General features: G+C 34.0%; 1 protein-coding gene and 1 long non-coding RNA gene across 11 annotated transcripts in view; one reads left to right on the top strand and one right to left on the bottom strand.

Moving 5' to 3' along the window:
• The window catches only part of LOC118761142, a 34,194-nt gene extending 25,862 nt beyond the window's left edge, over nucleotides 1–8,332 (bottom strand). Inside the window, exon 1 of the long non-coding RNA XR_004997173.1 lies at nucleotides 8,194–8,332. This is a non-coding gene — a long non-coding RNA (uncharacterized LOC118761142). The remainder of the gene's footprint in view (nucleotides 1–8,193) is intronic.
• Nucleotides 1–16,408, top strand: part of LOC115225588 (coiled-coil domain-containing protein 171) — a 268,237-nt gene that overhangs the window by 79,703 nt on the left and 172,126 nt on the right. For all 10 annotated transcript variants that reach the window (XM_036498806.1, XM_036498818.1, XM_036498816.1 and 7 more), the window contains one exon: nucleotides 5,566–5,678. In XM_036498806.1, the coding sequence (XP_036354699.1) occupies nucleotides 5,566–5,678 (113 nt within the window). The remainder of the gene's footprint in view (nucleotides 1–5,565; nucleotides 5,679–16,408) is intronic.

Below are 16,408 nucleotides of genomic sequence, written 5' to 3'. Positions count from 1 at the left end.
CCATGTATCTCCTCTGCAGCAAGACTCCTGTTCCTCTATCTATCATAAATTAACTTCTCATCACCTGGCACATAGTCACCTTCAGCAAGCACCACCATACCCCCATCCTTCAGTTATGGGCTCTTGTCTTGCAAGTTTCTTGGAGAACTCACTAGTGCTGGTGCTATATAAATCATACCCAGTATACTCTGTAACGTAGTTGGTGTTAGGAAGGGCATCCAGTTTGGTGCAGCTCTCTTGATTGCCAGCTTCTGTCAAACCATTTATTGTGTGCCAGTATGAAAAAACAAGCATTAAATTATGATTGCATACACTCAGCAAAATTTTTCCTTCCTTTCACTAATCTCTCTGTTATGTAAATGCCAAATGTTTAAACACCTACAATCACTTCAAACTTACACAACTGAGCTATCCACCTATGCTTTGATTTGGCTTTCATCTCTTGACTTAGAAGCCTCCTGTCAGATCATGCTATAATAGTGTGTGTTGACAGAGTTCTCACTGATCCACATTGTCATCTCTGGTGTACTACAAACCTTGACAGTATACCCCACCCTCTTTCTCAAACTGCTTATTGTCATCTCTTACAATACTCACTTGCTCAACACCTTGATACATCAAGTCAAATCTACATTGCTTCCATGAACAGAGATCCCCAAAATATCCTCTAATGGGGACATAACAATCTTGTCTCTAATAAAAAGTGCTAAAACACAATCACTAATCCAGGAACTAACTTCTACTTCATGCTCTACAGTGACTCGAAAATATCTTCCAAATCACTACAAATGTTAAACCTCAATCTCTGAGAGTCTCTCCTGGTTTCCCTTACATTCATATCATAGCTAAAACTTTATACAACAGTTAGTCTTCTTCTTTAGTACCATAACATACATCAGTTCTGATAAACTGCTGGCTATTTACAAAGCTCAGGAAAAATTCACTTTTGAATACTGTTCACACATTTGTAGCAGTGCTGCTGTTTCATGCATGGACATCTTACAACCACATCCAAAAGATCATTTAATTGATAGGCAAAGATTCACTCACCAATGGACCTCAACCTCTAACCCAAACCCATAGATACTCTGTTTACACTCTCTCTCTCTCTCTCTCTCTCTCTCTCTCTCTCTCTCTCTCTCTCTCTCTCTCTCTCTCTCTCTCTCTCTCTCTCTCTCTCCTGTCACTGCTATAATGAACTCTGTTTCAAACTGGTTACACCTGATTTTCACCTAGGTCCATCCAAAACACTTCTATCTTGTCATATCAACCTTACGGTGCCCTCATCTACCAAGCCCATAACTAACCAATTTTTCTTCCCTTCAACATCAGTCCTTTTGGAAATCTTTCCCGCCCACGTTTTTTACTCTTCCAGATGTCTACATACAGATGTTCAAGGTGGATATAAACTGTATTGATCTTATCAGTCTCAGAGGAACTGTGAAGGTCATGAGTATAACTCTTTCATCCAACACACACACACACAAATGTATATTTGTGTATGTGTGTGTGTGCGCGCTCATGCATTTGTCACTATATCTCTACCACATACTACCAACATCCTCTATAACTACAACCTTAACATCTACAACAAAGGCCACACATACACACACACACACATATATATATATAAATGTATATATTGCCTTTTTATATATGTAATATATGTATGTATGTATTATATACTTTTTTCTACATTCCATATTTGAAACATAAATAGCAGATAAATTTAATGAATGCAGCAAACACTAGTTGCTGCTGCAGCAACATTAGCAGTAGTAGTTGTGGTAGCAGCAGTAGAAGTGGTAGAGTAATGCAAGTGGTGGTGGTGGTGGTGGTGGTGGTGGTGGTATTAGTAGCAGTTGTCAGTTGTTGTTGTTGTTGTAACGATTGGAATAGAATCAGCATTAGTTGAAAGGAAGAAGCTGTACCAGCAGTAGTGCTTGTGGTAGTGGTGGTGATAGTATTGGTAGTAGTGGAGGCAGTAGTGGTGATGGGGATGGTATCAGTAATAGCTGAAAGGGAGTAGTTGCACAAGCTGTAGTAGTAGTAGTAGTGGTAATGGTAGTAGTAGTAGTAGCAGCAGCAGAAATGACAGTGTAAAAGGTGTGTGGTGGTGTGGGATTTGAAAGTGTGGAAGAGAAATCACGAAATGACATGAGTGATTTAGGAAGAAGCATGCCAGCTAAAGTAGATGTATAAAAGGCATAAAGAAAAATAAAAAAAAATTGAGAAAAAAAAATATATATATATATAAATAATTTTTAAAATATCAATATATAAAATGTATGTAAAAAAAGAAAACAATAAAAATAACCAAATGATACAATCTGCAATAATATTGATTTTTTTTACCAACTGAAATCCAGTTTGATGGTAATAAAAGCCATACCGACTTCCTTCTAGTGTTATTTTGGGGAAAGCAATGTGATTTAGCTGTTCAGACAAGTAATATGAGTTAGAAGCAATTACTACTCACCTAAAATATGTCGATTGTTACTCCTATTGATATTGTTCCAACTTTGTCACCCTACTCGTTATAGTCGTCTTTATCGGAAGAGAGGGCAACAGACGGGCAAAACTTTTACCAATATTGCGATATGTACATATTTATGTACATACATACACATATGTGTATATACATATGTATTTATATATATGTGTGTGTTTGTGTGTATATATACATACATATATATATATATATATATAATATATATATATATATATATATATTATATATATATATATATATATATATATATACACACACGCACACACACACACATACAATCGTAAATATATGTATGTATAGGTGCAGGTGTGGCTGTGTGGTAAGAACCTTGCTCCTCAACCACATGATTCTAGGTTCAGTCTTACTGCATGGCAGCTTGGGCCAGTGTCTTCTACTATAGCCTCAGGCTGATCAGAGCCTTTGTGTCTATGTATTTCCCCCTCCACTGCTTGACAACCAGCGTTGGTGTGTTTATGTTCATAACTTAGTGGTTCAGCAAAAGAGACCAGGCTTTAAAAAAAAAATAAGTACTGGGGGGGGGGGCAATTCACTCAACTAAAAATTCTTCAAGGTGGTGCCCCAGCATGACCACAGTCTAATGACTGAAACGAATAATATATACACACACACACACATATTAATATATTAATATATTTATATATACATACACACATACACCCACACGTGTGTGTATGTATCTTACTTCATTAGTTTATTTAATGATTTTTTTTTCTAAGATGTTAATTATGCTGTTAATTATGTGATATAATACATTAATAATGAATTGATTATTGTTACTTTATTTGTTGTCAGAAGGGAATGTCGTTGTGTTAATGAGTTATTGGAGGACTGATGACTGGTGTACAACAGGTTTGTACCCAGTCATCCATATTATACTTCACTGTATGTCCCTGAATGTCTCTATTTACCAATAATAAAGAGAATTCCTCAAAAAAACTATAATCAATGAATGCTTTGTTATAAAGTGTGGCTGAGCTCAAATAATCTAATGTGTAATATGCGTGACAGATATGTGTCTTAGTCACTTTGAAAACTCAGTGGCTGAATAGGTAGATTAATAAACAAGTGGAGTTTTGGGTTGGTAGTGGATGGGATTTGTGTGAGCTGTTAGAAAGATAGGCATTTGATTGGATGCATGGATGTGCATATGCATTTCATTGATAGGGGGATTAAGAACAACATGCATGACAGGAGACAAGAAGAGATATTAGCATCTGGAAAGTTATGATATTAAAAGCATGCTGTGTTTGCTTTCTGCTGATATGGTATGCCAATCTAGCTTGTGTAGCTAAAAACAGTAGGTATCAAATCTAGTCTACAGTCAAATACATATAAATAACAACTATTTGTGTCTCTTATATGAGGTATTGAGGTAAACACATATGTGTTTATTATAAATAATAAACTAAGTAAACAAACATAGACTAACTGAAGTGTCTATTATTATTCAATATCTTGATAAAACATGTGAAAATATACATGGCAATTTAGTTTCCTTCAATAATACATTACCTGACTATTGCATATATAAAACAACAGTCTAAAACAATAACATCTTGCCTAAACAAGTACAACTCATGATTAAAATCCCCAAATCATTACTAAGGCTAGGCCTTGCAATCTTTGATCTCTCATAGCAACTTTGCATTAAATAGTTTGCTAAAATTTTATACAAAAAGCTAGGTTTACCCTTAAGGACCAGAAAATACTTAAGCTTCGATCAGTTTGCTGACTCAACACAAATTTGAAGACCCATATTTGAGTACTTCCCACATATTCAGGATTCTGCTACTACTCAAATATCTTGGATAGCATCCAAAAGAAGGCTATTCAACACATTGCCAAAGATTCACTCCCTAACTCATGAGAACTACTGGTTCATAGGTGTGCTTTTTTTTCCCTTTGCTATCACTTCCACCATGGCTGTTATGACTTCAGTTCCTCTGAATTTGCAAGCTATGTACCATTTCTACCTAGGTCCACCCAACACATCTATCTCTCTCCCTCTTATCACCTCTACTCTACCTCATTTCCTTCACCCCCTCTTCACCATCTCCTCTCTTTTTCCAACAGGTGAAACCATGTAATATTTCACCAGTCATTCACCTACATAGCACTGGAATAGCTTCTCATCCTGCTTGTATTATTCCCTATAGAGATTCCAGCTGAACACCCCCTACATTGAAATCACTAGTATGAAGAGAGTATGAAAGAGATGAGGAGAGAAAATTTCATGGATCATTTTTAGTTTCTAATAATTGTTTAATTTTCTGCTTGTAAAACCTCTTCGACTTCCTTTGTTTACATTCCCTCTTTTGTGATATATTTCACCTTTTGCAGAAATTAAGATCTAGATCTATTATATTACATTTGCTATGATTGCTTTCCAAAAATGAATATCTATTTTCTAGTGAATGTCACTTTAAAATCCACTTATGACTACAATTCTAGGGTCCTGCTAGAAGGAAGTGCTAACTAGGTTCTGGGTACCTTTAGCGAAATTCATTTTGTTCCCTCCCAAAGTTTTTTTTTTTTTTTCTGTAGACCTTGATCTACAGATGTTCAGCTGGGTAAGTATGTATTTTACAAAGGTGGATGGCTGTGTGTGGCTCAGGCTAAACACCAACTACATTAGCCTCACTGATGAAAGGACTCTGACAAACCTAAATGATTGATTAATTAAACAATGACTTAATTGATTAAATGGCTAACTAGTTGAAAATAATAATAAAAGAACTGCATGGGTTTATTATTAGTACACAAGATATAACAAAATTTGTTTGAACACTCCAGTTCACATCAAGAATCTTGCAAACCAAATTAAAAAATGAAGAAAAAACAAAGCTGCATGATTAATAATTAAAGAATTCTTCCACTATAATTCTCAAGAGACAACATTGTGAAACAATATCTATTAAAACTATTTCATAATTTTTTCATATGCACTTTATTCTTAAATAGTTTGCCTGTCCTATTGAAATTCAATTTCTCTAATGTCATGTGATAGAAGTTTACATAATTTGATGTTGCAGATGAAGTTCGGACTCTGGCTGGTAGACTAAACACACTGCAGAATGAATTGGATGACAGTGAACAAAAGGTTAAAACTTTATCTGCCAATTATGAATCTGTCATTAAAGAAAAGGTAATTTTCCATATTCAAGTTAATTACTTCTTGGATTTTGACCTAAAAAAAATAGTTAATTTACTTTTGCTTTTTCTTTTAAATTAAGCAGCTGTCGTTATCATCATCATCATCATTGTTATTTTAACAGGCACTGTTATCAGCATTACCATCATCAACCTTTAAAATATGGTTTGTCAATTTTTTTTTTTTTAATGACTTATCCTGAATGACACGGCTGTACCCATGAGCTTTGCTGACCCACTGAGACTGATGAAACAGGTGCATCTGAAGTTTCTCTTGAACAGCTGCAACTTGATGACTGCCATAGCATCATTTGCTGTTAAATATTATACAAAGTTGTTAAAAAGCCTTAGCTGTGTGTGTATATATGCATATGATAGATCGTTTGCTCCTACACGCATTTTTTTCTCTCCTTGTTTTTTTCTGTGTATCTTTCTGTCGAAGAGCATAGGCTCGAAACGTAAAAGACTTTTTCTATTTCTATTCCTGAGCACTATACTAATACATTTGTTTGTTTGTACTCCACCTGCTTTCGTCTTTTGTTTATTTTCGTAAACTTTCCCGTTATATATGTTTATATGTATCTATCTATTAACTAAACTTGTCTCCTCTCATTAACATACATCACTATTCCAAAACCTTGAGTCATACAATATACATTGTTTCTTTCTCCTTGGAACCATATCAATCTAAAATACTCTATGTCTTTAGAGAGCATGTATCAATTTCTTTCGACTGTATCCCTTTACTACCATATTTTTGCTTGAAAGTCATCATAAAATTCGGTATCTTGGGACTGTATCCCTTTGATCATTTTTGTCCAAAAACCTGCATATAGCCCCATATTTTAGAACTATGTCCTTTTAATCATTCTAGCCTGGAAACCTGCATAAATTCTCATGTTAAGAATTGTCAGTACACAGTTTAAAAACCGAGACTATGCTATACATGAATCTTCTTGAGTTTTATCTTGCCATTTGTTATCTTCTCCCCATCAGTTGTGTGTCTGCTTTACTGTTCCACATTGGTTAAATATTGATTATATGATTGTAATAGCTTGTCATTTCAGTTGAGTAGAAAAGAATGTTGAGCTTGTGAAATTTAGTGTAGACTTCTTTACTGATAATAATAGTGGTGGTAGAGGTGGTGACATTGATGATAGTGATGATGATGGCAATGATGATAAGAAGTGTAGTATTATGATAGTGATGATAAAGATTGACAATCCTGATTATGAAGATCCCAACAAAGAGGAAGGTAGTAGTAGCAGTGGTGATTATGGTGGTAAAGTAATCAGGATGATGAGGATGACAGTGATCATGATTACAAGCACTGATTATACCAATGATGATGGTGGAACTGTTGCTGTTGACACTGTAGTAGTAGGAAGAGTACTACTTTTATACTGCTCTTTTACTGATTTATCCAATATATCATTATTATTATTATTATTATTATTATTATTATTATTATTATTATTATTATTATCATTATGATTATTATTATTATTATCATTATTATTATTATTTACTTCTAATCTATATATTTGTTACAGTCACCTGCCAAGACATACCCAGAGCCTTGGGGCGAGTGAAGGATAAGAGATGTTACAATATGACTGAAAGCTTGGGGTGAGGGGAGTAACGAAATATCTTCTTGTAATACAACACAGACATTTAAATGGATAGGGTTTTTCTAAGGATGTTGGCAGTACTTGTCAGTACAATCTTTTGGATTTCTCTGAGACATGGTTCTCTTGGGATCTTATCTAGATGTTTCTGAAATTCCTTTTTTATTATACCTAGGGCACCTACAATAACAGGAACAGTTATTGTTTTAAGATGCCACATCTTTTGTATTTCAATTTCTAGGTCCTTATATTTACTTAGTTTGTCAAATTCCTTTACAGATATATTTTTATCAGTGGAAACACATCTGTTAGTCTACGTGTATTTTCTTCCCTGTCTTTAATGATTATCTCTGATCAATTAGCCCGGATCATTTTGTCAGTGTTGAGTGGAAAATCCCAAAGGATGGTGACATTTTTACCTTCAACAACTGGCTCAAGATGATGTTCATACCAGTAAGTAGGAGTGCTGATTTTGTAGTATTTACATATTTTGCATTGTAAATACATATTTTCCAATGTCCTACCCTATCATGATGATTTTTGTATTCGTTTGGTGTCAGCACAGGACATCCCAAGACAAGATGGTCTATTGTTTCATCAAATGTGTCACAGAATCTGCATATATCATCATCATTGTTTAACATCCATCTTTCATGCATGCATGGGTAAGACAAATGACAGGAGCTGGCCAGGTAGAAAAACTACCCTAGGCTACTGTGTCTGTTTTGGCAGGGATTTTACGGCTGGATGCCCTTCTTAACACCAACCACTCCACAGTAAATGTAATGACAAACAAGTTAGGCAAGTCGATTTACACAAAATATTAGATACATTTAATAGAAAAATAGTACATGTGTATGGATATAAAGTAGTCCAACTTACAGAATATAAATGATATCAGAAATTAAATCATTAGTCTTCTGTAGTAGGAGTTCCATGTATATATCCCTTTTTGGGATCAGGATATTTTTTGTAGACATGCCTGAGAATTGCTTATCTATGAGTGTTATCTATAGGCAGCACTCTGTCGAGCAAAAGGTATATAGTTTATAGGTTAGAGACAGGTGTTCTCTATATAGAATACACTTTGAAGTGCTCAAGAGATTTGAACTTGAGCTGATAGATGAGTAAATGTAATGACAAGCAAGTTAGGCAAGTTGATTTACACAGAATAGTCCTTGGGCATATCTACAAAAAATATCCCAATCCCACCAAGATATATATACATGGAACTCCTACTATAGAAGACTAATGATTTAACTCCTGATATCATTTATATTCTGTAAGTCGAAATATTTTTATTTCCATATGGATGTACATTGTTTCTATTAAATGTATTTAATATTTTGTGTAAATCGATTTGCCTAACTTGTTTGTCATTACATTTACTCGTCTACCGGCTGAAGTTCAAATCTTTTGAGCACTTCGAAGTGTATTCTATATAGAGAATACCTGTCTCCAATCTGTAAACTGTATATATATATATATATATATATACACACACACACAGATATAAATATAAGAATAAAAATACAACACACAAAAAAAAGAGCAGCCCACCTATACACAAATGTGAAGCTACTACCGGGTTTCATCAGAGTACCTCTGATCCTAATACTTTCTGCTTCTATTTACTTGGGAACTATATATCCAATATGTTCAATCCAAAAGTACCCTTGAACAACTCAGGTCATAGAGTAGACAAGAAAGAGCCTACATTATTCTGGAAGCTATCATCATGATCATCATCATCAGTATAACTTTTCATACACTTTAATAATCATTCTTATTAGCAGTCTATTGTGTATATTTTATACATTTAAAGCCCATCTCCTTCTCAATCTATATTTCATCTTTTCTTTCTTCTCTTTATATATCATTCACCATGTCCCACAGTCTCTTGTTGGTTATTAGGATGATTGTCAAGTTTATACAGTTTAAGAAAGAAATGAACTTTTCTTCATGTGCCTTATACCTTTTCTGCTTAGGCTCACTTTTTTGGAGAGTAGTTATGGAGTGTTTATTCTCACAGTTCCCTATGGTTTGCCACCCTTGTCCATCCTCCATTGCCTTCCCATCATTGCAAGATGATATATAGTGTTACTGGTTACTGCCTTGGCAAAGGGGACCCCTGTCCATTTGTTCCTTGCACTATGAAATGAGTCAGTTTCTTTCATTATTTTCCTAGTTGCAACCAGTGGTGTGACTGGTGGTACTTTTGGAAACAATAACTTCTAGTTGTAGTAGTAGTAGTAGTAGTAGTAGTAGTAGTAGTAGTAGTAGTAGTAGTAGTAATCATTATCATCTTCATTTGACATCCACTTTCCATTCTGGAATGGGTTATATGGTTTGACTGGAACTGGTAAGCCAGAGGGCTGCACCAGGTCCCAGTCTTACTTGGCATGGTTTTTGCAGTTTGATGCCAACCAGTTCAAGAGTGTAATAGGTACTTTTTATGTGCCACTGGCATGGATGCTTTTTATGTACCACCAACACAAGCGTCATTTATATGGCACCAGCATCAGCCACAACTATGATTTCATGGGTGCATCTATATGATACTAGCAACGGTCATGACTATGGGTTCACTTGGCTTAACAAGTCTTCTTAGGCACCGCATATCCCCAAAGGTCTCAGTCACTTGTCATTGCTTCTGCAAGGCCCAACATTTGAAGATCATGCTACCAGCTACGACCACAACTACAATTTCATGGATGCCATTTTCGTGACACCTGCAACAGTATATCATCAAAGGTTTCAGCCACATGAGGCCCAACATTCAAAGATCGTGCTTCACCATCTCATCCTATGTCTTCCTGACTCTGTCTCTTCCACAGGTTCCCTCCACAGTTAGAGAGCAGCACTTCTTTACACAGCTGTCATAATAATAATAATAATATTTTCTACTATAGGGACAAGGCCTGGATTTTATGGGGAGGGGGACAGTCAATTACATCAACCCCAGTTTTTCACTGGTACTTAATTTATCAATCCCAAAAGGATGAATGGCAAAGTCAACCTCAGCAGAATTTGAACTCAGAACATAGCAACAGACAAAATACAGCTAAGCATTTCGCCTGGCAGGGTATTGATTCTGCTAGCTCACCACCTTATGTAATAATAATAATAACAATAATAATAATAATAATAATAATAATAATAATAATAACAACAATAACAATAATAATAATAATAATAATAACAATAATAATAATAATAATAATAACAATAATAATAATAATAATAATAACAATAATAATAATAATAATAATAATAATAATAGTTTCAAATTGCGGTACAAGGCCAGCAAATTTGGGGTGGTAGTGAGTTAATTACATTGATCCCAGTGTTCAACCAAAAGGATGAAAGGCTAAATCAACCATGACAGAGTTTGAACTCAGAATGTAAGGACAGACAAAATGCCACTAAGCATTTTACACAGCATGCTAACAGTTCTGCCAGGTCACTGCAGCGGCAGCAGCAGCAGCAGTAGTAGTAGTAATTTCGTTTCTGATTTAGGCACAATGTAAAGCAATTTTAAGGGAAGGGGTTAGACAATGTTATCGACCTCAGTACTTGACTAGCATTTTATTTTATTGACCCCAAACAAAAAGATAAAAGGTAATGCTGACCTCAGTGGTATTTAAATTCAGAATGTAAAGAGCTGGGGAAAAAAACTAACTGCAAGACATTGGTTGATGCTCTAACGATTCTGTGAATCCACCATAATTGGACAACTGCCCAAAGTTAAAAATAAATATACATTATTTTAGATTTAGAAAACACTATTCTGAGTCATTAAGAATCTATTTAATTTGTTTTGTTAGGTTTTTTTATATTTAGAAAATGCACCAAGCACCACTACAATCTATAATATACCACAATAATTGGTCGTGTATACAGTTTCCTAGAACTATTATTTATTAGATTTATATAGATGTTGAAATCATTTCTAGGAGGCAATTGAAAGCAGCTGTTGTTACATATAATAAAATAATAGTTCTAAGAAATATCTTATAGCACAGAAGTAATAGCAGAATATTTTGTTAAAATCTTCAGATCTCAACCAGCAGATTGTTGCACATTTCCAGTCTATATCATTCAACAGATGATTATGTGTAAAGCGGTGTGACAGTCACATCATGTTGTATCTATTTTGTTATCCAGTTCACATCTGATCAAAGTGGTTGTCAGTGGGTTATCAAATAACAAACCAATGGTTTATTGCTTTTTTTTTTGTTCAGTGATAACAATACATAAACATGCATGTAAGCATGTGTATGTATATGTGGTTGTTTGTGTATGTGTGTTCTTGTTTATACTACAAAATGCCTAGTCTTTGAAAACGGAGAAATTTGATTTTTACAAAAGCTCTGTTCTCATCTTTTTGTATCTGTCTTGTAAACCTAAATGTCTTTAAGCATTTTTATCATTTATACAATGATGCCAACAGTAATAATAGTTTCTACTTAGGCACCAGACCAGCTGCACTAGAAATGATAAAAACTGTTGGACTAGTGCCTTAGTTATGTCAGTCTTCATAAATGATAATAATAATAATTATTATTATTATTATTATTATTATTATTATCATTATTCATCTTATTCTTATTCTTCTTCTTCCTCTTCTCCTCCCCACATCCTCCTCCTCCTCCTCCTTCTTCTTCTTCTTCTTCTCTTCTTCTTCTTCTTCTTCTTCTTCTTCTTCACCAAGGTTGTCTTTGCCTTTCATCCTTTCAGGGGTGATAAAATAAGTATCAGTTGATTACTGGGATCAATATAATCGACTTAGACCCTCTTCCAAAACTTCTGGCTTTCTACCAAAATTTGAAACAGTTATTTCCCCAATTTGCTGGCCTTTTGCAAAAATTTGAAACCATTATTATTCAGGCAATGAGCTGGCAGAAATGTTAGCATGCCAGGCGAAATACTTACTGGTATTTCGCCTGTCTTCATGTTCTGAGTTCAAATTCTGCCGAGATTGACTTTGCCTTTCATTCTTTCAGGTTCAATAAAATAAGTACCAATCAAGTACTGGGGTCAATGTAACCAACTAGTCCTCTCCTCCAAAATTTCGGGCATTGTGCCTTTTGAAGAAAGGATTATTATTATCATGATTATTATTATTATTTGCTTAACCTATTATTATTATTTGCTTAACCTAATGAACCCATTATATTGTTGTTTTTACATGAATTGCTACCCCATTATCACCCCACTTTTTACATGAATCACTACACCATTATTGCCCCACTTTCCTTCAATGCCCCCTTGGAACATTCCACTGCTCCCAGGGGGCAATGCTACTCACTTTGTGAACCACTGTTGTAGTAGATGAGAACAAACAGTAGTCAATTGACTCAACCTTAACACATTCCTAGTTCTTATTTTTTTTGATGTTGTATGGCGCCTATGTCAGCCTTGATCAAACAGACCTTATTATCAGAGATGTTTTATTTATGGTTTTACCATTTTTTATTCAGTGTATCTTGGACTGCATTATTCAATGTGTTTTTACTTTTATAAGATGCTAGAATGAGATCTGAGAGCAAATTGACTACTATTTCTTGGAGGTTATCTCATTATATAAAAGATTCCTTGTGGTTGTTATTTCATAAACTATGGAATTATTTAAAGATAGACTTTACTGCACTGGGATTTGAACTCAGCCAGATGAAAGAGAAGTTAGGTGCATTCAACTTAATTCTAACTTCTAACATTATTTAATCAAGGATGTGAATATTAATTGAATTAGTAAAGTTTATAAGTAGAAAGATTTTAACAATGTTAATTTGTTCAGAGAAAAAATATTCCATCTATATATAAAAATACAGGTTTTATGCAGTGTGATTTATTAAAGCAGTGAAGTGTCATGTAAGAAATATTTATAGGATAAGAAACCTGTTTGGAAACAGACATTTGAAGATTATAGGAAAGAAATTGCAAGTGGCTCAGTTAGATGATTAAAATTGATTTTAAATTGATAGGAAATGTTGTAAGATAATAATAAGAAATAAACAGTAAATTTGAAGATAGAGAGAACAAAGTGGGAAAGGAAATATAGAGAGAATAGATTAGGTTTTAATTAAAGTTGTCAGGGTTAACTCAAGAAACAATTGGTTGAATGGACCAATTGTTGAAGGTCTGTCCAACCATTTCTCTAGTAGAAACTAGCTATGATGATATGCACGCACATTCAAACAGAAATACACACATTTGCATAGTTACATAGAAGGTGCGCACATGCATACACACATACAGAAACACACAGAGATTATAACTCCATGCATTGCCTACCCAACTCCTCTACAACCAAAGAAAGTCTTTATTACTTCAGTTTCTCTCTCCCCCCGCCTCTCTCTCTCATATTAATTTTCTATTTTTGTTTTGTAAATGCAAAAATAAAAAAGCAAAACAAGAGACCAGATACTAGTATTCCTCTTATTCAAGGACTAAAAATAATAATAATCAACTTGTCTTTAGATAGATAAATTAGTTACAGTAATTTCCAGAACCTTGTACCAGTAGATCCAATACTAAAAAAAAAAAATAAAAGTCACAACAACAAACCACTACATGATCACTTTATCTGCTAGAAATAGCAACTAAATCTCCTTTATATCACACCCTACCCTCTTAGAATGAGAAATGACACATTAGATAATGTTGTCCTAGATATTTATTTTAATGAGAAAAAAATGACAGAATGATCACGACAAGAACAGTTTTGATCATAAGTCTGTTCAATCAAGTCTTACCAGAGTACTGGTGTTATGTTTATGATGGATACATATTTTTACAACAGTAAGTTCAAAACTTCCAATAGATATTATAATCAAATTTTAGAGTTTTCCAACATTATCCAAACTGTATACCATGAAACATTTCTTTGACATTGAATTGAAAGCCACTTTAAGTAGTTCTTACCCTGTGCAAGCCCCAAAACATCACAGCAACATTGATATAACAATGCCATAGATTAAGTATACTGATACAACATAATGATGCTGACTTGATTCATTTCCCTATTAATAATAGGATATTATAAATATAACATTACTACAGCCACAAAAGATAAATTGTCTTTGTCGTTGTAGCTTTTGTGACTTCTGAATTCCTTTTGTGATTCTATATCTCCTGTGTGGTAGTATTGTACCACTGATTAAGTTGTTGTCAGGATTAACACGATTTAGTAGCAGTGGCACCGTGGGAGGTAATGGAGATTGAATATTCCCAGTATTTAAATGGAGAAATTGATGATGTTGACCTTTTAGGAACATTACTAAAAAGATCACATGATCAAGCGACAGCTCCACAGGAGATAGAAAAGTTGGTGATGTTGGTCCACAGATAACATTATCTTGATAAGCAGATGTGTTTGGAGAAAGTTATTTAGAAACCATTTGTTAAATTAATGCTAACTAAGGTTTTTCACATTCAGATTTAATCCAGACTGTGTTTCTGCCAGCATGAATTAGATAGCGTGCATCTGCACAAGTTTCATTAAACTGTTCGACTTAGTAAGAAATAAATTTCATTCATTATACTGTCAAACCTTTGAAAAAGGCTTTACTACTATTCTTAATTCTCTACCAAGTAATTTCTCTGCTAAAGATAATTAGCATGCATCAAATGCACTGCACTCATTGAAAGGAGCCCTTAACAAATATTCATCAAACTCTCCAACTGCTAGACTGTAACTGTGTAATGCAGACTTTATTGTTTCCTCATCTGTTTCTGCTGCCCCATTAGACTTTGAATAATAGGTTATACTTAGAATACTTGTAGCAAAGTTAATTTTACCATTCTTTTAATTAAATGAGCTATAACTTATTTTCTTTGTCTAATATCACTCCAAGTTTGTACTAGAATATAAAACAGTTTCAAGTAGTGATTGAGTCAACTATAATCTACACATTCTCAATATTTTGTACGTATTCACAATCTATATGTAATCTCATCTAAAGGTGTGATACAGGTCACTATTTATTACAAGGAAAATTTTAAAATCTTATTTACTGCACATGCTGCAAGAGCTGACAAGTTCTTTAGTATCTCTATGAACTATTAGGCCACCAATCCCTTGATTTCTCCAGTTTTGTTGTACATTCATGTCATGAATTTAAGAAAGAATTTTTGCACGATAAGGGGAAGATGTCTGGTAAATTGTTATTCTAAGACAGTTTGTTCAAACCACTCTATTTCAGCAACGCAACTCCTTGAGTAAACATATGTTAAAATAGTGTTTGATAATGTCAACTTCATCAGCAATAATTAACTCATTTAGGAAAATAAAAATAAGAAATAAGTGGAAATTTTATCGGTGAGTGTGTTACATTGTAAGGCACAAAAAGAAAATGACTCTCCCCAGGCACAACAGAATTAACACATCACTATTCATATATAATTTATTTGTAAAGAGGTCTATGAAACTAAACTGAATCATACTTTAGTCTATCAAGAAATGATTGATAATTTTATCAGGTATGTTATTGATTCTGAAGTAATATTGTGAAGTTCACCTGACAATCCACTGAGCAGCTCACCTGAAAGCATGAAGATCATTTAAAAAATGAATTGCAACAGCTGAAGATCAGCCTTGTGTATGAAAGATTTCTCTTAGAGATTACAGACTTCCTTCTGTACTTCACTAACTTCTCTGTATCTTTCCATTGGTCAGTATTATAGCCTTCTTTCTCAACTATGTCTATTCACTCTCAGGACATATGAATATCAATAACGTTAAGTTGTACTGATTGCTTTTTTTCTTGAAAGATATAATATAATCATACTATGCTTATCACTGCTCCCTATTTATTATTCATAACTCATTTGTGGATGAAAATATAGTTTTTTTGTCTTTTAGAATGTATAAATATTCATATTTAAGTGCTGTGTTGTTCTAAGCATTTTTTTTTTCAAAAAAAGTAAAATTTTCATTAATCTCTTAAAGATTTGCAGACTTCCTTCTCTATTTTTCCTTTCATCCCCACCTCCTCACCCTTCCATCACTATCTTAATAGTAGACATACAGTATATCACACCTAGCTAGTTATTTCTTTTAGTTCACATGCCAGCATGGACAACAGATGTTAAA

Source organism: Octopus sinensis, linkage group LG2 (genome assembly GCF_006345805.1).
Source record: "Octopus sinensis linkage group LG2, ASM634580v1, whole genome shotgun sequence".
Taxonomy (NCBI): Eukaryota; Metazoa; Mollusca; class Cephalopoda; order Octopoda; family Octopodidae; genus Octopus; species Octopus sinensis.
This window is presented reverse-complemented; position numbering and strand designations above follow the sequence as displayed.